At 43.7% G+C, this 26342-nt stretch overlaps 2 protein-coding genes and 1 pseudogene across 3 annotated transcripts; 1 reads left to right on the plus strand and 2 right to left on the minus strand.

Annotated features, from left to right (window-relative positions):
* Positions 1–528: 528 nt before the first annotated feature.
* Positions 529–6449, plus strand: ZP2 (zona pellucida glycoprotein 2; the record flags this gene model as incomplete). Its single annotated transcript, XM_080618497.1, has 18 exons — positions 529–575; positions 648–721; positions 903–986; positions 1074–1168; positions 1912–2067; positions 2408–2452; positions 2712–2876; positions 3334–3430; positions 3506–3687; positions 4108–4237; positions 4412–4593; positions 4687–4778; positions 4866–4990; positions 5263–5452; positions 5726–5861; positions 5948–6044; positions 6131–6217; positions 6304–6449. 18 exons carry the CDS (start codon positions 529–531, stop codon positions 6447–6449), a joined length of 2130 nt encoding a protein of 709 aa, XP_080474623.1.
* A 7858-nt stretch (positions 6450–14307) lies between these two features.
* On the minus strand, positions 14308–15258 carry LOC308221170 (melanin-concentrating hormone receptor 1 pseudogene; annotated as a pseudogene). Its single transcript has one exon. The product of its transcript is annotated as a melanin-concentrating hormone receptor 1 pseudogene (transcript).
* Positions 15259–19250: 3992 nt separating this feature from the next.
* Positions 19251–22334, minus strand: LDAF1 (lipid droplet assembly factor 1). Its single transcript, XM_080617708.1, has 4 exons — positions 22257–22334; positions 21154–21322; positions 20634–20772; positions 19251–19355 (listed from the first exon to the last, which is right to left on the minus strand). The coding sequence occupies exons 1-4, from the start codon at positions 22326–22328 to the stop codon at positions 19262–19264; spliced, it is 474 nt and encodes a 157-aa protein (XP_080473834.1). The 5' UTR covers positions 22329–22334; the 3' UTR covers positions 19251–19261.
* Positions 22335–26342: the final 4008 nt, after the last annotated feature.

Genomic DNA, 26342 nt, shown 5'->3' on the forward strand with positions numbered 1-26342 from the left:
GTTGAGCCAAAGCCTCCAGAGATCTTCCAGACCAAAGACCTGAAACTTGCCACTTGCGTTTTCTTCCTAATTATATCTATATCAACATTGCAGATTAGCTCGTACAGGGGAACAAAATACTCTCACTTACATTCAAATCTACCAATGGAATTGTTTCAAATTACCAGAAAAAGTGGCCCAGAAATGTCCTTTTTAAAAAATAATTGCCAAAAAAAAAAAAAAAGTGCACATTTTTCTGTGCAACACCTGACAAGGAAATAAAGAGAATAAAGAGTACACTATCAGAGCAAGAAAAAAATACCTTCAAAATAGAAGGAAACAACAACCCATGCCAAAGACTTAATATTACCTCAAATTCTCCTGCAAGCCCACCTCTTCATAGCACAGAGACCACATCTCTATTAGAGGCAGGTGTGAGCTCTCAGTGCCTTGGGCAGCAGAAAGGCAGCACCTGTGTGGAGCCTGAACCAGGCCCTATATAATCCTCCCTGGGCAGCCAGAGAGTAAGCTTGTGGTTTCAGTGGGAAGATGGGGTTGTTTGTTAAGCAGCAGTGCTTGAATGCCTCAGGGATGTGGTGAGTTGGGTATGGTCAGGAGCTGGGTCATTTCTCTGCTGCTGTCTCATTTGGTCTTCTTTTTGCTTGCAGGTTGCTGCTTCTGTTTGGATTTTTGCTGCCCTTAGCCATTTGTGATGATGGTCTGGGGGATCAGGATCTCTTGGGTAAAGAGGCTTCTCCAGGCTGGTAGTGCTGTGGATGTGGGCTTTAGGTTTGCTTGGAACTGCTTCCCCTCTGCCTTAGAGTGGAAGGGGGCTCTCAAGTGTGGCTGGCTTGTTGGAGGGCTTGCAGCATGTGTGTTTCCAGGAGGGAACAGTGGAGCTGATGGTAGTTTTTCCTCTGCAGAAAGTGTGACCTGTCACAAGGATAGAATGGATGTTCAGTTTTCCAGAGAGCTGGGCAACTACTCCTGGCATGTGTATATTGTTGGTATGTATTGCTACTGCCCTGACTCTTTCTGCTGTATCCTGAAAACAGTTTCCTGCCTGTAGGGCTAAGCTTCCGTGTTCTCCCTAGATGTGAGTGATGAGGAGATGGTGAATTGTGACTATGCTGTGGACCATGAGAGACTCCTGCTTAGTGTCCTGTTTGTCAACTGCACTAGCCTGGAGGTAAAGGGGTTCTTCATTCTGGGAAGCTGCTGTGATGGAGTGTGGGGCTTTTATCCTGGAAAGGACTGGGTTTAATAGTTCTAACTTTAAGAGCAGAAATACTTCTGATAATACTGTTCTACAAGAGCAGTTCATGTGCAAAGTCTGAAAAAAAAAAATACTACCAGACTATTCATTCTTTCAACTGTGGATTAAACACCTTTAGACCCTGCCAGAAATGTTATGTTATCCTTTAAAGTAGCTCAGTTTCTTTATAGGAGTTCTTGTAGGCAAATGGATCAGGTTCAAGAGCTTCACAACACCTCTGTATTCACACAGAGCAATTAACATCACATGCTGCTCATAGCTGTTGAAGTAGAGTAATAAGAGTGAGACAAATCCAAATGGGCCTCAGGAAGAGAGGCTTTTCTGGAATCTGTTACTTTTAGGCATTTGAAATGCTGCAAGACTCTGGGTTTTGGCATTTATTAACTTGCTTCTGGAAGAGCTGATTCGGCCACTACATCCTGCTGGTCCTTGGGGCATTGTTCTTGACTCTTGCAATTCCTCTATCTTTTGTTCCTCAACCTAACCTTGTGACCCTCTGCTTTTCCAGAGAGCTTTTAAAGTAACAATTTATCTTGTCTTTGCACTGGTATAAACACCCTGAAACAACTCTGAAGTTTGCTCTCAATGGCTTTTAGTTGTCCTTATGCTGTAGTGAGTGTTACTGCCTTTTTCTAATTAATGTCTCTTGTCTATAGTATGGTCAGCACCAGCTAAGATTGAGGCTGATGGTGAATGACACAATAGGAGAGGAGAATGTTACCTACAGCTCTCACTGCAATAGTGCTCATGCAGATGAAATCATTACTCCTTTCTTTGCTGGTACAACAAACTGTACGAAAGACTTCATGGCAGTAAGTAGAGAAATTGGAGTGCTATAGATCCTGCTTAGAGGTTTGCAAGTCAGGATGGCTGTCTCCTGAAACTGGATGTCTGGGATCTCTGGAAAGCTGGGGAAAGAAAGCTCCCGCCAGCTTCAGGGAGGTCTGTTGGCTGCATGTCCGTCTTGGCATGGCCACTAGCTCTTTGAAGAGCATTAATGATGCACATGGTCTAGTTCCAGCCCTATTGCAGGGGAAACTGGGATGCTAGTGCCAGCTGTCTCCTTTGAAAACTATAGTAGAGATTTTTCTTAAAGTTGTAGGGTTGTGACTACTGACTGTTCCAGTGGTCTAACCTTGTGCTGTGTTTCAGGTTACTTTCCCAAGACTCATTCCAAGCCTCAGTGATGAGCATATGGTATGTGCCTTCTGTCTTGCAGAGGGAATGGTGCAGGAGTGCCTGGGGTTTGGACCTAACCTGAACCTGATATCTCCAAGCAGGAGTAGTTACCTCTCTGGGGTACTTCTATCTTGTTGGGAAGCCTAATTCTATGCTATCAGCATAGCAAACTTGAATGTAAAACCTGCAAGGTCACAGCCCTGCCATGTGAAGAGCTCTGTAATGCCTTGGTGCTTCTGTGTCTTCCCTTCCTAAGCAAGGATCTCTTGCTTTACAGGTTCTCACAACTCCAGTGAACTGGACTCTATCAGTTGATGATGGAACCACAATACATCAACTGAGCCTTGGGCAAGCCATGCAGCAGGGCTATAGCTTTCTAACTGATGGCCACAACCTCATCTTTCAGGTGGCCTTTACTGCCACTGGAGTTGTCTCCTACAAGGTAGGTGAACAAAGAAATGGCATGGGAGGGGGCAGTGCTGCTGTAACAGAGACTTGATATCTCCCTCCTCTAGACCTGTGGAAAGCACTTGCAGAGCTGATGCAGTGCTGTAGGCCCAGCATGCAGCAGGTGTATGCAAAGCTGTTTGACTTTGTATTAGCTGTTATTTAACAGCCCAACCCTCTAAAGAGGGAAGCACAGTGTACACTGCAGACATCAGCACAGCTGATGGGCATTCACATAGGTGGAATTCTAGCCATAGCTTGTCCTGTGAACATCTGGCAGTCTCATGAGCAGATCTCTTTTTGAAAGGGTGTTAAGATGGGAAGAAACTGTTGTTGCAAGCATGAACAGCAGCAGTCCTGAACCAGATATAGTATATGGCCCTGAGGGGTTGGTCATATGATGGATCATGAGCTGTGAGCATTCTCTAATAGAGCTTTATCTTCTTTGCCAGCACAATAATAAGGTGCTCTACACAGTGGCACTCAAACTCATGTATGGCCCTCCTGAACGTAGACTGACTGTGGAGTCAAGAATGCTTTGTGTACCAGGTAATGCATGAAGAAAGAACCTGGACTGCTTCTGCCTTAAGGAAATTCTTGTATTTAACAAAGATGTTGTTGCAGGTCCAGCAACATGTAATGCAACGCACATGACTGTTGCCATCCCAGCCTTTCCAGGGACCCTTATGGGTGTGAGTGTAGAGGATAAGACCATTCCCATGGACAAGCTTCAGGAAAATGGGATTGTTCTGGACACAAAGAGAGGGGTCAAGCTGCATATTAACAAGCGAGTCTTGAAGTCCAGGGTGAGTCCTGATCCTCAAGTTACAGGGATTGGTGTGATCACAACTCTGGTGCTTCCTGAGAGCTAGAGTACAGTAGGTTTAACCTTGATTAAGCACCTGTCAAGTCAGCCATGTGCCCTAGGCTGGCTGAGAGCAGTTGTGATTAAGATGAATGTAAACTGACTGCCTGCTTTATAATAGGTAGGCAGCATTCAAAGGTAACTTGGGTTTCATGAAGCCTCTTGGCAAAAACAGCTGCAGGTGAAAATATTCCTTATGGAGTGTGTTGGTATTTGGCATGCCTGGAGCAATGCAAATTAACAAACTGGCTGAGTTTGAGGAGTACTATGGCCTCAGGGCAAGCGGAACCACTCTAATATGTGCATGAGTTAAAATGAGCTCTTACAGTTATGCTCCAGAAGAGTAACTCTTGTCTTTCAGCTACATGGGGAGAGCTGTTCAGGACTTCAGTCCTACATGTCTGCTCTGAAACTGGCTTTTCACTACCATGGGGAGACTGTGACAATGGTGATGCATCCAGAGTGCCCCTGTGACCAGCACACACCAATAGGTAAGTGACTGAATTCTGCAGTGGCTCAGCTCTAGTGTTGCTCAGGTAATTCTTCAGCACGGCTTGTTCTTGAGCTTGTCCTTCACAGGACAGTATCTCTAACCAGAACATGACAGCTCTTGGCAGACTGAGCTGTTACTGACTGGCATGACAACTTGTGAACCTATATTACAGCTGCTGTATGCACTCAGGATGGGTACATGGATTTTGAAGTCCTTGCTGACAGTACTACACCACTTCTAGATTTGGATACGCTTAAGCTTAGAGATCCTGCATGCCGGCCAGCTTTCAAGTCATCTTTGAATGACAGGGTTTGGTTTCATGTCCCACTCAATGGATGTGGGACCAGGTATTGGGTAAGTGTGTAGCCAAGATTGATGAGGTGGGCTTCATGCACTGGGAATGTCCTCACTAACACTGTTATTCTGTACACTATATATTATCTGCAGGTTGATGGGGAGAAGATTGTTTATGAGAATGAGGTGAGGGCATTATGGGCAGATCATGTAGTGCACAGGATCTCAAGGGACAGTGAATTCAGGTGTGTCTGGAAACCTCTTTGGCTAATACTTAGTCCTGGATGTTCATATATAGAACATAATACTTAGCTTGCCTTTCCTTGTTACAGGTTAACAGTCCTGTGCTCCTTCAGAAATGGTGATGCCTCCCTCACTATAAAGGTAGACAAGCTTCCTTCTCTGGCTTCTTCAGTGAACCAAGGTCCCCTCTCCTTAGTTCTTCTAAGCTACCCAGGTAAAGCTGACTCTAGGCTCAGGTGGCTGGGAAGCAACTGAAGCTTGTGAGGGGGAAGGTGTGTGAGTGAACTGTTCTGGTGCATGGGCTTTTAATGACTTGATGTGCTTTCTTCTCTCCCACCTATGCTACTTGAGGCAGATGTCAAGTCTGTGACTCCAGGGCGAACTGCAGCTGGTGGACCGGCTACTGTTCAATTGCTCCAGACCAGAGTTTCTTCAGGAATTTCTCTTTGCACGCTGACTTACCTAACCAGGTTTTGGCTCTTGCAGATGAGTCGTACAGGCAGCCGTACCGTGATGATCAGTACCCAATAGTGAGGTACCTAAGGCAGCCCATCTTCCTGGAAGTCCAGGTCCTGAACCGCAATGATCCCAACCTCTATCTGGTATTGGATGACTGTTGGGCAACAGCTTCACAAGATCCCAGCTCACTTCCCCAGTGGAGTATTGTTGTTGATGGGTGAGTGTCCTGCCAGAGAAATGGAAGTGCTTCTGGCAGTGCCTGTGGGTGAGAGGATTCTCTCATTCTCCCATGCCCCTCTTTTAGGAACAGAGCTTCAGGTATAAGGGCTTCGTTCAATGTGGCCTTCCAGGTCCTGCCCTGGTATGCTGGGACTTGTAAGATGGTAGCACCTCTATCCTGAACTATCTTGAACTTTGGCCTGCTGCTTAAAAAAAATAATAGAATTAAACCTTCTTTACCCTGCTGTTCTGACTTGCTTCTTTTTGGCAGGTGTGAGTATGACCTAGACAGCTACAGGACTGTGTTTCATCCTGTGGGGCACAGTGTCAGCTATGCGAACTATCGCCAAAGGCTGGAAGTGAAGACTTTTGCCTTTGTCTCTGGTGACAAAACCCTCCCTGGCTTAGTAAGTTATACTATCCTCCTACTTGGAGCAGTAAGTAGAAGCAGTTATTGTCCTAAAATGAATGGACCTCTCACTATCTGTCCTAGGTATATTTCCATTGCAGTGTCCTGATCTGTGACCGTTTTCAACCAGACTCTTCTTTGTGCATGAGAAGGTGCCCTAGGCCATCTAGAAGCAAGCGAGGTAATGTCCTAGCAGATGTGAGGTTGCATTGATCCAAGATAACCCACTGTACTATGGGCTTCAACTCTACCACATTGCTGTTGCAGGGAGTGGGATGCCAGGTGTGAACCCTGCAGTTGTGAGCTTACAGGGTCCTGTCCTCCTTGTGCCAGAACAATGGTCTGCAACTCAAGGTACTGAGCCAGCATGGTGTTAATGTGTGTTGCTTATGCTGAGCGAAGATCTACCTCCACAAACTGCCTTTCTGCTTGCTTTGCAGGGAGCACTCTCCTGAGCAAGGAGGCATTGGCTGGCATTACGATGACTGCTGCTGGTATTCTCTCTCTGGTGGCCACAGTGCTACTATTTTTGGCTTTTCTTAAATGCCTAAAGAGAAGAGCATCCATGGTAAATGTGGTATGTTAGTGTATTTTTTACAAATAAACTCAGTAGAAATGTGATTGCAAAGGTCTTCTGGATGAGTTGCGTAGCTATGGAGCTGTTGCTCTATAGGATTCAAGGAACTAGACTGGACAAAGGTGGATGTCTGTCTTGCTAAGCAGTGGCACTGCTCCCAGTGTCTTTGATCAGAGTGCTCTAGCTGAAACCAGAACTGAAGCTCTTTAAAGCCCAAACTTTCTAGGTAAGACTCAAGTGACCATGGCAGCTTCCCCTGTACTAGAGAGCTTTTTAACCTCCTTAGTTTACACTGTGGGATGACTAACAGGGTACTAATTAATCTTTTCCAGTATAGCAAGAAGCCACTTCTCACAGTAAGATTCCATACTTTTCCTGCCCATTCCTAGGACTGTAGAAGAGGATTTAACTAAAAAAATTAGTTTAAGGTGTAGTACTCCTTAACTGTGCAGTTAACTCACAGTGTTTAGGCACAATACTTGGTAACTCAAAATCATCTAGGCCCTTCACAGCAGTAACCAAATACTCGGTTTAAATCTACTACTAGCTTAGCTGGAGCTATATGAAAACAAGCAGTGTTTCATGACACCTGCTGGGCAGAGTCAAAACCCAGCTGTGAATTGCATTTCATGCTGGTTGCTAGATTACAAACTCTAGATGCAATCTTGGGTGAGGCTAAGGTTTTAATAGGGACAAATGGTAGCTTCTTGGTGAATGTTTTGTGGCACTTAAATACACTGAGCTGCATGTTCCAGGCAGTAGCCTCTGTCTAATGGCTAAAGATCAGCCGGGGCAGCAGTACTTAATGCTATGTTGCTTTTCAAGGCACAAGCGAAGTCACTCATAATTTCACTTGGTTCTGGCTTTCATAAATCACTACTGCAGGTGTGGGAGTGCCATGTGTAGGCTACAGCCTGTAATCAGCTTTAAGCTTACTGCTCGTGAATGTGGAAATGAAGCAAATGGCTGTCAGAGACCAGCAAGCCTTTTGCTGAAACTTGTGGAGGCCAAGGCAGCTGCCACATTAAGGGGTGATGTCAGTTTCAGTTTCCTGGATTTTAAAACTGCACATGTGCATGGTTCTGTTCCTTTTAGCTTAGAACATACTCGGGAAGTGCCCTCTAGCTCTGGCACAGGCTGATGTGCTGTAGCCCACAGTGGCTTGGAGACCTTTTAATTGCCTGAATCTCAAGGTCAGTTTCAATGTATAAAATGAACTTTCACATAAGGGAAACCTGAGGGTAACAGTGAGGTGGTTACGGAGGACTTGGCTGGTGGAAATGAGGAATATGATGTGTTAGCTGTATAGCATTAGATATGTTGTTTACAACAATAGCAAAACCCTTTGAAGCAGTGATACTTTATTTGGTTTCATGCATCACTGATACAGGCAGACAGAACTAAATGTGATGGAATAAGATGTTCTAGAATAACTTTATATACTTGTATATATGCTAGTTTTATGCTTTCAAATTGGTTTCACTGCTGTAGCTCTGTCCTGAGGAGCTGAAGACTGCAACAGAACTTTCAAGATCCCTGGCTGGTCTCTAACTACACTTGAGTCAAAGATCTCAAGTTTCTTGAGGCTGAATTAAGCTTAATGGTGGTATTTTAAGGTCCTTTCGAACTGTAACCATTCTATGATTAAACCCCTGGCTGTCCAGCTATGGTCTGGGGCTACCTTTCTGTACCTTTGGATTAAAAGCCCTGTTCCCCTTTGCTCTGCTGTAGGTGTGCTGCTGTTGAGTGCAGCTGACTTTCCTACTGGCCATGCTTCCCTTGCATTAGACTGCTCTAGCTACATCAGAGTTACCTTTTGGGCAGCCAACAGCCCCGCTGTAGCATGAGGGGCACAGGCACCTGGAGGTGAGGGACCTGTAATTAGTGATAACCCAAGGCTGATGTTCAGCATGGGAGGACTGGATCAGGCTTACAAGTCACCTCACTAACCAGCAGGTGCTTGGTGTCTGCCTCTAATTGGGAACTAAGCTCTCAAAAGAAGTTAGCTCATGCTGCAAATGTGTCATCTGAGTGCTGCCTTCTGATGTAGTTAGCAGCAGTTTGTTTGCCCATCTCTACTTTAATAGGCCTGGTCCTTGTTATCAGATGTTGCTGTTAGTAATGTATCTTAGAAGGTTTTCTTAATGCATTATTTGCTTATTCTATTCCCTGTAGCCCAATTAGTGGCTTATCTTGCAGACTGCAGTAACTGATAAGATCAAGAACATCTCTCCGAAGTAGAAAATTCCGCTCTGACCAGACAGATGTTGTGTTCTGCTATCACTTAAACAGCTTATAAGTGAAGTATCCATATTGTAAAACAGTTTTCCCAACTGGCCCAGTTAAAAGGAGCAAGAACTATCCCTATATTGTCATGCTTCCCTATAGAGAAAAGTGACAGAATTTCTTGTGGTTTTTAGGGAAATAGAGGGAGCCTGTTCATGATAATTGGTAAGCAAATAAATACATTTTAGGCTCAGAGTTTGGAGGTTGAAATTTGGGCTTCTTGAGTCCTTCAGTGGTTTTTATTCTGCTAGATTATGCTGTGTTGCAGTAGGGGTCAGCTAGGGATGATTACATGCTTTGAAAAACAGCAGCTTAAAACCAAAGGCCTGTCTAAAAGGTTCATAAATAGGTTTGTTGCTCATTATTAATGAACTATTTCTGGTTCTACTGCTCTTATCTCTCATCTTATGTAAATACCTTGGGCTAACTATGGGTTGTAAATGAATGTTTCTTTATTGGATCTGTTTCAGGTTTGTTGCCTTTATTTATTTATTTTCTCCCTGTGGCTTTGCACTACTTGTCAGGGTAGGGTGTATGTGTGTGTGTGTAGATATGAGACAAAAAGTGATAGTATACTAAAACCAGACTCTGAGCATTGTGTGAGTGGTATAGAATAAGAGGCAGATACTGTGCGGGGTTCAGCAGTAGCAGTTATTTTTTCTCCTTCTTAGTATCCTGTGCAGTGCTGTGTTTTCCGCTTTCGTCTGAGAACAATGCTGATAACACACCGATGTTTTAGTTGTTGCTCAGTAATGCTTACTCCAATCAAGGACTTTTCAGTCTCCCATGCTCTGTCAGTGAGGACGGGCATGGGAAGCTGGGAGGAAGCAGAGACGGGAGATCTGACCCAAACTAGCCACAGGGGTATTCCATCCCACAGCATGTCATACCCAGTATATGAACTGGGGGGGGTTACCTGGAAGGCCCAGATTGCTGCTCAGGTCGGGCTGGGTATCTGAGCATTATTGGTGATAGCAGTAGTAGTTTTGTATCCTACCTTAGTTACTGGACTGTTCTTATCTCAACCCGTGAAAGTTACATTCTTTCGATTCTCCTCCCCATTCCTCTGGGAGTGGGAGAAGGAAAAGGTGGGGAGTGAGCAAGTGGCTGCATGGTTCTCAATTACCAGCTGGGCTTAAACCGTTATACCATTTCCTACCTTGCTGTTACTAAGCTTCTGGGCTTAGTGCTTTCACTTGTACAGTATAGTTTCCTTTGCTTTTTTTTTTTTAATACCAAAATACTAATTTTTAGGGGAAGTTTCACTTCTGTAGCCATAGCTGAAGAATGTGACTTGTATTAAGAGTTACTCTCCTGTGTTAAGCCAAATAGTGAGTCTTAAAGTGCTGGGATTAGTGAGGTTCAGCTGTACTGCCCTTTTTAAACATCCAAATGTTTGGAGTTGCAACCAAAGCAAATATATTAGAAACCCTCTGTCCTAGAGCTGGTAGCAGAGCAAAAGCACTTAGTCACTCAGACTTGCTGCACACTTGAGGCACACAAACATCTTGGCCCTTTAGTTTTAATATCCCCGAAAGGGAGCCTAAGACTTTTCTTTGTGGAACCTGGCATGAAAGGTGGTTGTGCTTCAAACTTGAGTAGGTTAACAAATATAGTAATGAGTGTTTTGTTAAAGGTCAGTGTATGTTTTTGAAATGTCATTATAGTTCACTGCAGCTTTCAGTGTAGACAGGGACAGTGCTCCCTGTAGATTTGAGAGTCCATTTGAAGTGAGGCTGTTTCAGTTATGCAATTATGCTTTTTATTTTGTATTCTGTACACATGGTGTTACACAGTCAAGGAAACAAAGTGTAAAGATACAACTGCATGTGACAATGAAAGGGATGAAAGTGCTCTGTTACACTAACAGCCTTAGGTTAAACATTGTCTGACAGCTTTGTGTAAGCAAGTAGGCTGATCATAGAATCATAAAATCATAGAATAGTTAGGGTTGGAAAGGACCTAAAGATCATCTAGTTCCAACCCCCCTGCCATGGGCAGGGACACCCCACACTAAACCATGCCACCCAAGGCCTCATCCAACCTGGCCTTGAACACCACCAAGGATGGAGCATTCACAACCTCCCTGGGCAACCCATTCCAGTGCCTCACCACCCTCACAGTAAAGAATTTCTTCCTTATATCCAATCTAAACTTCCCCTGTTTAAGTTTGAACCCGTTACCCCTTGTCCTGTCACTACAGTCCCTAATGAATAGTCCCTCCCCAGCATCCTTGTAGGCCCCCTTTAGATACTGGAAGTGGACTTGAACTAATACTAATTGTCAAGCATGCTGTGTATAAATAACATTGGGCTGTGGCTTATCTCTCACAGTCCTTGCTTCACTTAATGAGCCTTGTTAATGAGCTATTTTTAATACAACAGATTTCAGGGTATATTTTCTAAATGTTAATGTAAATTCCATGCAAGGAGAGCGTTGGAGTACTGAGAACATAATCATTAGGCAGGCTTTATCCTGCTGTTAGAGTGTCAAGTGCAATGAAACTATGAATTTCATATTGGAACTATTTATTTGCAAGTCACTCTCACTATCTATTATTAGTCTGATAAGAGTTAGGGTTGAAGTGATTACTTAGGCTGTTGCCCATCAAACTACCTACTATATTTAAGTTCTGTTGACCTGGCACTTGGACAGAGTATTAAGCATTTCTGCAAAAGCTAGGAAAGTGGTGTTCAAAGAAGAGGGTTTATATACTTGCCGGCACATTGTACTTCACTGTGTGGGCTTTTAGCTCTTCTGAGCCAAACAAGGCTGATATTTTAATATTCCTGCCTCTCTTTTTATTTTTCTCCTCATTCCTAAGTGTGGGAAAAGATCAGTGCATCTTCAGGCAGTAAAGTATTTCCTTATTTCTTGTTGCCAGATGGTTTGAACTTCCAATCCAAGATGGTTAGAATTTACAAAGGAACATTAAGTTGGCTGTCACAGGAACACTCTAAAGGAGAAATACTAGCCAACATCCCTGTAAGTTAAAATACTTCTTACAGAACCTGCATATATGAATGGAGAGTTGAGTGAGTGAGGGAGGGTGTTTAAAATACTTATGCCCTTACTAAATGTAAGTGATGCAAGAGCTTCACTCTTGTTCTTTCTCTCCTCTCTGGGTAGGTGAAACAGAAGTTGCACACAGTGCCAGCATCCAAGCCAAAGGGATGCATGTTCTTGCCTGGTTCCTGTCCTTGGTTAATATTATCTGCTTGCAGAAAGGCTGTCAGACAGCCCATGAGAGGAGACCTGCCCTAGTCTCTGTGAGGGTTAACTCTATAGTTCTCCTCCGGTGGTGCAATTGTGCTCTACTGGTGGATGTCACAGGGGAAGTTTGAATGAGAACTCCTGTAACTTAGTTAAGGGAAACATGGGGTGGTTTTTTGCCCCCTACTCTGTAAATAATTTATCTCGGAGGCCAGCCGATATGCATTCCTTTCTTCTTGTACAAGTGCTGGTGTTTCTCAGTCCACTGTGGAAGCATACTAACTGTGGAATTTTTAAGCTCACTTTACAAACACAAAGGGTTCCTTTACTGCATTTGGGCCTGATGGCCTTCTCTTCTGACATACATGGAAGGGTGAAGTGTGAATGACAGTGCAGCAAGAGGAGGCAAAGACAGTCAATGAGCCTTCGGTCTCTGCAGCTTAAGTCCTAGCAGCTGCTTCAGGAACTCTCACAAACTTGCTTGCTCCAAATCCCCTTAGAAAGACTTGGGATGCTGGGACACCCCCAGGATGTAGGGATTAGTGCAATGGGAGTTGCTGCTTACTGAGGCATGTTTATGTCTGAAGTAAGGGCCAGTGAGCTATATCCTTGGGGTTGGATATGCTGAGGACCAAGTTGGGAATGGTGCCACTTTCCTACTAGGGTAGGAAAGGCTCCTGCTGGGCTGATGCTGTTCTGCAGGAAGCCAAAAGACAGGCTGAGGACATGGGGCCTTGCCACCGTTTCTGCAGTTCCCTCTGCAAAGGATTTCTTAGCTCTACTGCAGTGTTTAATAATTAAAACCAAACCCACACTAAGCAACCAACACCCTCAGCTGAGGGATGGCCTCCTTGTCTCCGATAAAAACATCTGGTCTGGATTGACCCAGTTTTATTTCTTCAGCCTACCCCTATCAAAAACTGTGGTGATGGCACAGCACTGGAAGCAGCTCTTATTAAAAGGACATGGTGAGGAACTTTGAAGCAGCAGTGACTGATAAACATGCAAATGCCAGGGCAGCAGGAGTGAAACTGCCCTGTGGTTACTTGCTGGTAACTGAGAATTCCCAGCTTTAGCTCCTGATGAGTACTGATGACAGAATGAACTACGTAATGAAAAATCAGTTTAAAATGCAGAAGGAAATGGTTCATGTGGCGACAGATCCTGAACTGGAATAAATTCACTTGTTTTGGTGCCTGCGGAGTTTATTAAGCAATGTCTGCTCCCTTCAGCAAAAGATAAAGGTCAAAAGGAAATTCAGGGGAAAGGATTAGAACCCATCAGCTGTGATTCCATGTACGAGCTGTGGCCTAAAGCTTTTGAGTGTTGTTGTTGCTTGAGACAGGTGTAAGGGTTTTATTGCTCTGTCTTTGGAAGTGCCTCCTGTCTTAGGCAGCCTTGCCTCAGGGATTGCTGGCCATGTGCTTTTGTAATAGTTGTTTGCTGAATTAACATGTCATTAAAATAAATGGCTTCTGGAAACCTAAGAAGTGGGGATAAAGATCCTCCTCCTTACAGAGTGCATGTGAATAACCATAGGTGTGTTTCTTCTTTCGCAGTGTTGACATTTGGTTACTTTATGGGAGCAGGAATCAAGCTAGTGATGAAGTCTGCAACTTTTATTAAAACTGAAGTAGGTTGTGTGTTCTAGCAACTGAGTAATGTGGGTTTCTGTTTGTTCCCTAACAAGATGGTACAGAGCTGTCTCTTGATGTGGTTTGGAATAAATCAAGCTGGTTCCTTTTAGTTTGAATGTATTTGGGAATATTTATTTGACTTCTTGACAATTGCTGATTCTGGAAAATGGGCAGTTTTGTTGGCATTGAAATGACAGAACATTATTGATGTCTCACGCACTGTTAAACACGCCACTGAGCTAGTGTGTTAGAAAGGAGATGAAAACGTATTTTTCCTGTTGTTTAAAACCTTTGTGAAGTTTGTTGTGCTCCTGAGTCATATTTCGGTGAAAAAAATACCCAGAATGGTCCAAATCACTTCTTTCCTCCTTAGTGGCTTAAAACAAGAAGCTAACTTGAAAGTCCCTGAGTTTCAAATAGTGATGTTGTTTCATTCACGAGCAGAGGATTGTTACTTGTCTGGGGTTTTGTACCAAAGTATTTTTTGCATGTGGGGTGATCTAATAAAAGGCTTGAAAGCTTTTCATCTCCTGGGGAAAATACAATTCATAGCTGTTGGGGAAGATGTAAATAGAAACACAATGCCAAATAGAGCTTCTACCTAATGCTGCCATGACTTTGCCTCTAGGCCAAGTAAAGGTCCAACCTCCCGGAGATGTGGTGCATGATGCCCACTTGCCTGCTACTGCCTGAGTGTTTCAGCAAGAGAGAAGAGGGGAGGCTTACCCAAACTACTGTGAGTCTTGCCACCTACCAGAGATGGACACCAAGTGCAGCTGTGGTTGTCCTGACTCAACTACATCCTCCCGCATGCTTTTGCTCCCCTTTGGGGAAGTCTGCCCTGCTGCTGCTGGTCTTACAGGGACCCCAAGCCCCCTCCGGAAATTTTTGCTCAGCAAAATGTAGATGAAGGGGTTCAGACAACTGTTGGCATAACCCAGGCTCATAGCTACATTGCAGGCATAGTGGAAAGGCAGTGTGGGGTGAGTCATGGAGAGCTGGGCCAGTTGCAGGATGTGGAAAAGTGCCCAGCAAATAAAGAATGTCACACAGATAGCAATTGCTGTACGGGTCTGTCTCTTGGTTCAAGCCCTGGTACATCTGTGGCTCATCAGTGCTTCTGAGGACCTGGCCATCTTGAGCAACATCCTCCTCTAAGCCACTGTGATGAAGCAAAAGGGATGGCAAAGACCAGGAAGAATTGGTAGAGAGTGTACCAATAAATGTGACAAATCCCACAGCCCAGAAGACCTCCAGGCAAAGGGATGAGCTGAGCATATATCCACACAGGTGTAATGCTGAGGAAGGAAAGGGTCCAGAGCATGCAGATAACAAGGATTGCAACAGACGGCTTCCTGAAACGAGTGGAGGTGAAGGGGTAGACTGTGGCCAGGTAGTGGTCAATGGGCATAGCAGTTAGGATATAGGTGCTGGTGAACTGGCTGTTGACATCCAGGGCAGTGACGATTGAGCACATCATCTCCCCAAAGCACCAGGTCTGTTCCCCAGCAGCTGGCATAGCCAGGAGGAAGAGCAGGTCCACCACGGAGAGGCTGCTGCTGAAGATATCTGGGACACTACTGTTAGGGCCAGACTGTACAGGTAACCAGGCTGTTACCAATAATGCCCAACAGGCAGATAATGCCAAACAGGGTGGGCATGATGAAGCTGCCATAGCTCATTCTGTTGGGGCTACCTGCAGAGACAAGTGCACGTAGGAAAAAAGTCAGCTGTGCCAGGAGCACGGGTGAGGACATGCCTTGTGGATACTCTGGCTTCTAATGGACAATGAGTGCTCCGAATGTGAACAATAATGTATTTCTTAGGCACATGTAAGATGAGGGGTTGCTTTATGTGTGTGGCTGTGTATAACCACACAGGCATCTTCTTACCAGCTTTCACAAATGTGTATGTTAAAACACGTGTCTCTAATCAAATGTGCATACACTCACTCTTCCTTTCATACGTACAAACACACATTAACAGAGTGGAATAGCACCAGTGTGTATCGTCCTACGTATGTGCATTCAGACCCTTTCAAATGCATACATTTATAATTAATATATTTCAATGCATTTATTCATATTTCTGATATTGCTCAACCATATGGATAATAATATCCACATTCAGGCTTTCCTCAAAACCATTTCACATAAGTGATTTTTTTTTCTCTCTCCCTTCCACTCCCCTTTTATACCCATTATAGTTCATATACTTGTATATTTTCATTTGTATTTTCACTTACCTGTTTATTGCACTTAGGAGACAGACAAGTTTTCAACAGCCTTGGAGCTGTTGGGGATGCAGTTGTTCAAGCTCTCAGTGTAATTTGGTTTAAAATCCATCCATCAGGAAAAATTGATCCCCATCAGCAGCTTGAAGATGTTAGTGTTTCATGTTGAAAGAATAAAGGTTGCTGATTCCTTGGAGATCTGTGGGGCTGCTTAGAAAGCCACCACTCTGAGCCTCAGCAGATGCTGTTAATGCAGGTTAAAAAGCAGCTCCTTAGCTCCCTGCACCACCACCAGGCAAAACTGATGCTGGAATGTAGTGCAGCACCTGTCTCCAAGCTGGCAGCAGGGTGCTGGAAATAGGCTTGCAGGGAGAGCAGGATTTCATTTGAGTGCTAAAGACAGTGATTGGGATCCACTGATAGACTAAACAATGAACTTGTGCTCTGGAGAGGCAAAATGGGGCCTGTGAGTAAGTAGATCCTATAAATAAAAGGATGGCTAGGCAGCACTGAGAGCACACTTTACTTTCAGGGTCTAATTTACAAATATGTAAAGGGTGAGTGTCAGGATGATGGAGCTAGGTTTTTCTCAGTGATGTCCAGTGATAGGACAAGGGGTAATGGGTGTAAACTGGAGCATAGGAGGTTCCATGTGAACATCAGGAAAAACTTCTTTACTGTGAGAGTGACAGAGCACTGGAACAGGTTGCCCAGGGGGTTGTGGAGTCTCCTACGTTGGAGATATTCAAGGCCCGGCTGGACAAGTTCCTGTGTGATGTACTCTAGGTTACCCTGCTCTTGCGAAGGGGTTGGACTAGATGATCTTTTGAGGTCCCTTCCAACCCTTGGGATTCTGTGATTCTGTAATTAAGTATAAATATCTTAATAAAATTCTGCAAAGAGCTGTGTTAACCTAAACTCAAGTTTGCAGCAAGATTTGCAAGTATACATTGGGGCTAATTTCTTTAGATTCTAAAGCAAGATCATAAAAGTGAAAAGGTAACAAGCTGTGTGAATAAGTATGCAGAAAGCTAGTATTTTTCTGGCTGTGCCTGATAAGTTGTAGCACAGATGAAAAATAGCATCATTATTTCCCTCCTGTAGAGTGCATTCTCCATTTCATATTCATTTGATGTCTCGAGCACAGTAATACTTACGTATATTTCATTTTAGGCGGACTCATAGAAGACAATAGGAGATAAACAAGGGATTTATTTTCAAGGTGTATTTGAAATTATGGCAGTTCAACATGTAAAAAAGACAACACTGGAAACATTAAATAAATGAAGTGGTGACTGTGTTATAATCACGTCACACTAATCTCTGCCTTATTCTCCTCATAACCATCAGTTTGCTCTTAGCAGCCAGTAAACTCCTAGATTGAAGGCATTACTGCCTAGAAGAAGATTTGCAAAGCAAAGTTAGACCCAAATGTACCAAGGGGAGCCAGGAGAATGGCAAAAGGCAGAAAGGATTCCGTAATGACCAGGCTGCTATTTCAAGGCTCACTTTTTGCTAGTCATAAGGATTTCTAGCACTTGGAAATAGTTCTTATTTTAGTACTTCACAGCTCTTAAAGGCAGGCACCAGTTCATTTGCACAAGAGATAATGTGTTCCATTTACCAGCCAGTGCAAAATGTCTCTTTCACCTCATTGCCCCCAACCTACTGCCTAGTTGGAGTCTCTTCACTTGCAAACACCAGTATCTTTCAGGTTCTTTTGAAGTCCAGTGTAGGCACTGGGGAATTTACTTTTAGGTTGCATTACCTACAGCTGTGATATACATCACTGCACAGTACCACACAATTGTTAAGAATACCGTTCTGTTCCTCACTCTGATCCTCACCTGCTGCAGACCAGCAGAGCTCTACTATAATTGACAAGTGCTATGGTTAGATCCTAAACTGGGTATCCCAGCAATGTAAATAAACTGTGTACATCTATTGACGTTAAAGCTTTCTTCTGTATTTCAGCTAGATTTCTCCAGGCTGTACGTCATGTAAACTATCACAGCACTAGGTTTTCTTACAAGGAAAGTAAATACTTTTCCTTATTTCTTTTTTTCTTTCCTTCTTGCCATTTGTATTCTACTATTAACTGGAAGTTAAAAAAACAAAATCTGATTGCAATGCTTTGAAGCACCTGAAAAAACCCCGAACTTTTTACCTACTTAGTAAATGATGAAAAAAATCTCTTGGTGTGATCTTCATTCTGTAAATCCTCCACATTTAATGAGAATTTAGTAACTAGCATCAAGTCCTGTCAGTCTCCTGCAGAGTAACACAGAGCAGGGCCGAACACGATTTCGCTCCGCTGCTGAAGTTTGGGGCCAGCTTATCTTTAGAGCTGAAAATGTTACCACCAATGCCATGTGGAACACATAGCTTAGGTAAACTTTGACTCCAGTTGGAGTCAAACAGCATGTTGGTTCATGCAAAATTGGAGTATTACCCTAATTTAGTCCTTAGGATTCTGCATTTTCTTTACAGGAATGAGGAGAGTAATCTGCAGTCTGTGGCTCAGCAGTATTAACCAGCCAAAATACTTTAACTGAGGAGAAAAATTCAGCTCCAAATGTAGCCTTTCTAGAAATCGATCTGGAAAGTTGTTTTTCCTGTAGAATAACAACTCAGTTAAACAAACAGCACTTTATTAAAATAATAGAGTTAGATACTTTCTTAATGCTTAAGAATATTACAGCATTCACAAAAATGAAAAAACCCCAAACAACAAAACCAGCTCCAACTTAAATAACAGACCAGAAGTTACAACTGAAAAGCAAAACAGGCAATTTAAACTCCTAAACAAGTATGACAAAATGCAGGACCTAACCGCATACCCTTGATGTGATGAAGCAATGAGAACAGGAAAAATATCCCTTCAGAATAATGCAGCATCTAAAGGTATAGAAAGGCTTGTATCATGACTTAACATACAATAAATCCTAATTTTCCTTGCATAATAAATATAAAGCATTTGCATGGTGTGCTCATACTATTTTAACAAAGGCTGTTAAGGCTTAAAATATTCTTGTAACATTCAAAACACATTTGTGTTGTTCTACACTTTGACACACGCATCAAAATGACCAACTGCTGCATCCGAATTCCAAATGATAGTACATCCAGAACTCCAGTAACAAATGTCCAATACCTACCTACCCTTTCTTTCACCTAATCATCACTAACTTAACAGTAGCAGTTATTGTTACATCCCTTTACCAAATTCTGTGGAATATTCCATCTTGTACATAGACTTTATATTGCAATGCACTGATGTTTAATGGTTATTCTTAACACTAGTTTTACAGTGGCAATCTAAGATGCATATTGATTTTTTTCAGTTCCCATAAGGAGTGCACAAAGGTTGAATGTTCAAGAGTAAACCACTATATAGCAAAGGTCAGAATAGTGCAGGTAAGTGCCTCTGAAGGAAGTGGAGAGAAACCCACTTATTCATTCTTTCCACTATTGGCAGAAAGATCTGAGACAAGAGGACTCTTCCGTGGCAAACTTCCATTGACTTCTTTCTTCCGTATCTGACCCCTGTAAACAGGAAAAAAAAAGAATGATTTTACAGTCTGCTCTTCCATAAGATTATTGTCCTTTAACTTTCTGCTCAAAAAAGCTGAGCATCATGAAATGTAAACCTGACACTCCTGGAACATTCACTGCCACTTTACCAGAGCTTCTCTCAAAAGACACAGGAACATAAAAAGAGCAGGCATTACCTGTCTTAACATTAAAGCTGCATGTCAATATAACTGGTTTATAGGTCAGGTTGTGTATTTGGATATGCTATGTTTAAAAAAAAAAAAAAGACATCTTTTCTGGAATTGGTGGGCAATGTTACAGACCTGGCAGCATGACCTGCAGGAGTGGTACAGTGCCCTGGAACAAATACAAGTACACCGGGCCTTGCACCATGGTCTTGTCATCCTGACGATATCACAGGCTCAACAGGCAGTTTTGTGTGTCCTTGAGAGCTGCGCAAGAAGCACAGCTGTGATGAAGGAGCAAACTGAGAACGTTCTTCTTGCTCTTCCCTACGCTTAAGAAGGGATTATTATTACTCATGCCCTGAGAGATATTTAAGCAGCCAACAGGTGGCACTCCAGCACAACCTGCTGGTGCCTCTTAGTCCTAGCCAGATGCTTGCGAAAAGCATGGGTAAGGCCACGCGGATGGAAATGGGCCTCCAAGCCTAAAGTACTGGGAGACATGACTGGCAACCTGCACATGTGCAGCACCCAGCAAACCCTGTAATTTCTATTTAGGCCACACTGTGCCTTTTAAGTACCCCTCTGCCTATCCCTAATCTACAACTAATTTTGATCCTTTACTCTACAAAAGCAGGTAAGCAGACTGATATGGGTTATCATGAAAAAAGAACTGTAAAAGGTGCATCCTCTAGGCAAAGTCCAATTGGGAAGCATGCTTTTATGACACTTAAAGTGGCAAATATTCTGAGGGAGACAAAGTTGTATTTGATTGCTTGATGCTGTGTTGTGTTAGCACATGCACATTTAAGGACTGCTTACATTTCCTCTTTCCTGAATCATGTTCAGGAAAGGTTTCTGAATGGGTATGTGCATTTCCTGAAGAGGAAAGAGGGCATGTATCCACTCTCATTAAAACATATATTGATGACCAGATATTTATATGCTGCACATTAAGCCACCAGGGTAGCCAAAGATGCTCTAGTATTCAAGAAATATTTGTTAAACTAAGCAATAGTGGCTCACTGAGAATAACTGAAGTAATCAATGCAGTAGTACAGCTGCAGTTTGAAAGCCAAGCATGGATCAAGGCATCGATACTCACCTTGAAGCACAGCAGTAGTTGATCAGAGTTGAAAGAACGATATAACAAAGACTCAGCACTCCAGAAACTCCCAGTGAGAGTGCACTCAGGCCACACAGCACACAAAGGAGGGCTATGCCACCTATGGCTATTACAACACCTAATAAAAGAAAAGCAGTTTGCTATTTCAACAAGTTTATATACAAGTAAATTAGAAGAACTGACATTCTACCACAACCCCAATTTCAAACCATTTGGGAAAACAGTCTTCTGCAATCAACTAGCTAGCTTTTATAAAAGCTAGGTCAAGATAACTGGTTTAGGCATATCCTGGCGGCTGCAATTAAAAAGGGAAATAGGATTTCCCCTGTATAATCTACACTTAATCAGATTACTACTCTTGTATTTAGAGTTTTACTACTGCTGAGACCTGAGGACTCAATTGCTTGAGCTGGGAACTTCAGAAGGAAGAAGGAAAGAAGGAAAAGACAACATGCCTTAAAAGCTAGTAAGTAAGTTAATACATTCATGCATCCAATACCTTCCATGACTATCACACCAATACAGGCCATTATGGCTGTTGTAACAACAAAAATCAGGAAGAATGCAACAGGAATAGCAGACACTGCAATAAACATCAGGAGTGATAAGGCAATAAAAGGATGGTCATCTAAGTACTGGCCAACACGAGAATTCATAAATGCAACCACCTGTGGATGAAAGAAAAACATTTCAGATTTTGTTCTTTTGTCTTGTCATAGGTAACTTTTAAAGATCACTGTTACTTCAGTGAACTACAGGTAGCATCTTTTTGTAAGTCTGCAGCTTGAACAGAGGGGAGCCGTTGCCTTTGTATTTCAAAAACATGAGGACTCACTGCAAATTTAGATAACTTCATAGCAAATACAATTCTACCAAACCCAGACATGGTTCTCTTGGACTTCCCAGTTCCATTCTTGCACAAAGAAAAAACAACAAAAAAAACCCAATCTGAAAACAAGTGAAAAAAAGAACCAATCACAGTTTAGCTGCACAGATTTCAGAGGTGTCTTCACAGCTATGATTTTAATCTAGAGAAATGTATTTATTAAGAAAAAAAATACTGTAACATTTAGAAATTCTGTTTTTTTTCTTTTTTCCATGCCTCAGTAATATCTGCAACCTGCTCATTTATTGAGCATAAGTCCAGCGCAGGCATGTCTGTATCACAAAGTTGTTAGGAATTTAATTATAGTGTTACTGGTACAAAAAAAATCCTTTTTACAGACGCAATCATGCCTTTACACTGGAATTTTACTGTAGCATTGTATACTACAATATATATTTCCCTTCCCTTAAGGAAATACATATTGTATTTTCAGCTCTTTATATAGCAGCACAACCATTCCACTAAAATACCACTCTATTCTCTCAAAAGGTTATACCAGTATGACACAGAAATGCAGAATGAACAGGCTTCCCTGACTGATGAAGATGTGGGAAAACAGCCCTTCCCATAGGCTCCTCAGTGTTCACATTAAAAAAGGGAGTGCTGATTCTCCCCAACCCCCCCAGTTTTGAAATTGCATTTAAATAAATTAGGATGTGATACTCTGAGAGTTATGAAAGTAGTTTCTTTATAGACAAATTATAATCCAGACCCACATTTGAGTTGCTGTGGATGGACTGCACCATGGAGTGCCATTGCTTTTGCAGTTCTTGCATTTCTTTAGACATGTTGTAATCCTCAGCCACAGTCATGTATCTTCTGAACAACCAGTTCTCACTCGGCCATCCAATTTTCCTTAAAATTAAGGTACAATTAGTAACAGCCTCATACAGACATCTTTTGATAATGAAGTCTTTCTTTTGCAACACAGAGAATGTAGATTATAGATGTTAATCTGACCCACAAAGTCTGAAATGTTGCTTTTACAAAAGTTCATCTAGATGTAGGGGCTTGGCCCTGCAAGCTCTTCTAAAACCCTTCAAAGCCAATTATGAAGATACAAGGTAACTCTCATCTTCTTCCTTTGTAACATTAACCCTGCATTTAACCATGAGGGTGTTAATTTACCTGTAAAAGCGTAAATTCTAACTATTTACAAGGACTATTTGTCACTTCTAGTGCTGGAAACTTGTCCCATATTAATGAGACTTGGTTTTGTGAGCAGCCTCGTGTTTGGAATTGAAGCCACACCCTGTACAGTTTCAACTCTACATGTAGAGGCAAAATACTTTCCAAAGGCTCTGAACATAGAATTATAGAACGGTTCGGGCGGCAAAGGACCTTATGATCTTCTAGTTCCAACCCCCCTGCCTCCACCCTAAACCATGTCACACAAGGCTGTGTCCGACCTGTCACTGAACACTGCCAGGGATGGAGCATATTCAACACATTGAATTCTGATGGTGTAAAGGCAACATAAGGTAAAAGATGTGCCCTCACCAAATATAACGTGTTGTTGCTAGGGGAACCCTCACCAATGGAACAGTAGAAGGTATTTTTTCCTGCTTGTAAATCTAAATAGCGTGTCCATGTTCGGTTTATACTCTGCCTACACACACGGTCTCCCCTTTGTTTACACAACACTTTCACCCAGCACCGGCGAACACGACCTCGGGCCGAAGGAAGCCGCCCCTCACGAAGCAGCCCGCGCCCGAGGCGCACCGCTCACCACACCACCCCCCGCGGCCCGCACCGGACACTTAACAGCGAGGTCAGGAGCCGATAAACCACACCCCGCCATGCCACTGCTGCCACAGCTGCTGCCACGGGCGCGCTGCCGTTACCCTTAAAGCGGGTCCCCGGGCAGCAGCCGAGCCCTGGGCCTCTGTCCCGCCGTTCCCGGCCTTCAGCGCTGCGCACAGCGCGGGGCTCCCCACCCACCGTGGCGGGGGGAGACCGCGCAGCACTGAGAGGTCGGCGCTGGTGCCTGACATCCCCCGCCGCAGTGGGCGGGGGGCCGCGGAGGTAAGGGGCACCCGGCTCCCGCTTCCGCCGGCCCTCTCACTACAGCCGAGCGGCGGCCAGGGCGCACAGGCAGGCCTCTGTCCCAGGCAGGCGGAGCGGGGCGGCGCCGCTCCCCACCCGCCCTCTGAAGAGCCGGGGCCGTCCTTCTCACCTGCCCGCCGGGCCGCGGTCTCTCGCAGCGGCTTGACCTCCCGCCCGCCGCATGCAACACCCGGCGTGGCCCAGGCTGGGCCTGCCGGCGCTCAGGGAAGCACCGCCGCCCTCCTGCCGCTGTCTCCTCCCCGAGGGGGCTGGCGGCGCTGAAGAGAGGACAGAGCTGGGGCAGGGCCCGGAGTGGCGGCGCCGGCAGCGGGGTGGGGTGTTTGGCGAGGAAGGGACCCGGGAGGTTTCCACTTACCGCCGGATTTGAGGGGCTTGCCTTTTGTGCCCTTTCATGTTCCACTTCACGTCCTGCCTTTCACCACCCAGACCCTGTCTCAGCCGCTCCGGTCTGAGCAGCCTCAGGGAGGGTCCCATGGGATAGTGTGGCTTTAGGGGACACAGCCCTGAGATTTTTCGAATTAAGGGTAGAAGAGGAGGGTGGCAGCGCTAGCCGCACAGTTCCTCCCTGTGGGAAGCACAGGCGTGCAGAGGCACGCTTAGCCTTCAGAGACTGGGGTGCCACAGGCTGGGGTGAGAGGAGCATCTGGGGTGTATTCAGCACCTACATGGCTTTGGGGCTGCACCTCACCACTCGTGTGCCAGGAATTGCTCAGATACATGTCGACAATCGCACCCTCCCCAGCTGGAGGGGTTGCTGCCATCTGAGTGGGAAGCTACAAAGGCAGCTTTGTGACTACTGGGCAGTCACGCTGTGGGTTGTTTGGAATGGCAGCTGTGGAACACTTCATCTGGCATAACCACCTTCCTCCTATCTCTAGTTACTTGTTCCAACTCATTTCCACCCTGTCCTGCTGTCTCCATGGGTGTTTGGGTGGCCATGTGCAAACCTGTTTGGGGAGATGCTCCATGTGAGGAATAATTACTTCAAAAATTTAGCTGTGCTTTCAGCAAGATCAGTGCATGCTATGATGTCTCAGCGTCTGGATGGGACTGTTCATCTCAGAAATGCTGCTTGGTGAGGTTATTGCATGATGCCTGCCCATGGCAGAGGGCTGGAACTAGATGATGTTAAGGTCTTTTCCAACCCAAACCGTTCTATGATTCTGTGGCTTGGCCTGGCTACTTTCCAGAGCCATCATGATGGTGATTTATGCAAGCATGAAGCTTCAGTGAATTCCCAGATTTTGCTACATAGATTTTCTTTTTTTACATTGTAAATTAGCCAGAAATGAGTAAAATATTCATGCTTCTCATGATTGCTTTGATCGCTTTTTTTATTGATCTCACCCAGGAGAGTAATGCAAACCTGAATATTAATGATTTCATGATTATTGTTTAAAGGCAATAAAATAAATAGCGTGCTTAATTTAGAGCATGCCAGTCTTATAATGCAAAGAGGGGGTTTATGAAGTTTATATGAGGTTTTTAACTTGTCAGACTATCAGGGCTCAGTGTCTTTGAGATGCTGATTTCAGAGAGCTCCGCAGGTACAAGGATCTCTGTGGACAAAGGGAGTGAAAAAGAGAATTACATATTAATACCAGTTTGGACCGTGGGCTCGAAAAGCCCAGCACAAGATATCTGCAAAGAGAGACTTGGGAGGGCAAGTTTATTTTGGTCGAACTGTTAAAAGTCTTTATAGCTCATATTATTAAAACACATAGTGTATTGATATTCCTAGTAGAACAGTGTATATAAAATTAAATTTCAATGTGTCAATTTTGCATGTTTTTTTAAGGTGATCACAGGGAATAGCAAACTGGTAGAATTATGGTGTGACATAATCTAGTGATAATGGCACTATAAAGTGTAATGGCTCCATTGAGTTTAGAAGTATGTTGGAGATTTGAAATTTCTGCCTAGTTTTGAAACATGCCATAGCTGTGGTTTTGGAGATAGTCTTATACATCTTAGTAAATTATTTTCCTGCTATGCATAATCATTTCTTCAGCTAAAAATTCACATATAATCTCTTTCTTTATAAAATAACTGCTTTTAATGTTTCCCAAGCTGAACAAGTAATTTATTTAACTTCAAAGGGCATGCATATGTAAGCATCAGAGTTGTTGTGTGGATTGCTTAATTGAGCTTGTCTTCATGCCAGCATCAGCTTGAATTAGCAGGAGGATGCTCATGTTGCAAACCAGCACTAAAATATTTGGGGAGTTATGGCACATACAAGCCAAGCGATTGCCAGCTCCAGCATTGCAGTGCTGGTTCTGTACCCCACACTGCCGGCCTGTGTTTAAAGAGCAGCTTAGGTTATGGTAGGTACTTTCATGTGTGGCCAGGCAAGAACAACGTCACACTTTGTTGTTGGTGTTAGGTCAAGATGTAAGAAAAGCCCTGCTGTTAACTCAGACATGTCAGCTTTCCCACAGTTTACAGAAAATAGGATGAAAAATAGCATCCAAAAATGTTCAGAAAGAGTTTAAGTTAAAATGGAAGTCTTGCTGTGTTGGCAGAGCTTGGGTTTATATAGCATTTATTGCTCTGGGAGCTCCCTTGCTGTGTGCAGTGTTTTCATACAAATGTCAGAATATCTCAGATGTTTTAGGACTACATTCTTAGTAGCTTTCAGAGGTAGAATAAACCTGTACAGTTGCTCACAGGTTCCACGACTGAATCTCCCTGACCACAGCTTGGCACAACACTGTGCTGAAAGGGGCTGTCTT

This window comes from Psittacula echo (genome assembly GCF_963264785.1).
Source record: "Psittacula echo genome assembly, chromosome: 5".
NCBI classification, from domain to species: domain Eukaryota; kingdom Metazoa; phylum Chordata; class Aves; order Psittaciformes; family Psittacidae; genus Psittacula; species Psittacula echo.

Excerpts from the sequence above, each read along its gene's own strand:
- LDAF1 (XM_080617708.1), bottom strand. The coding sequence starts at position 22,328 with ATGTCTAAAGAAATGCAAGAACTGCAAAAGCAATGGCACTCCATGGTG. Across the intron at positions 20,773-21,153 it reads TGGTGTGATAGTCATGGAAG|GTGTTGTAATAGCCATAGGT; the intron begins GTATTGGATGCA and ends TTCTTTTATTAG. Across the intron at positions 19,356-20,633 it reads AACTACTGCTGTGCTTCAAG|GGGTCAGATACGGAAGAAAG; the intron begins GTGAGTATCGAT and ends TCCTGTTTACAG.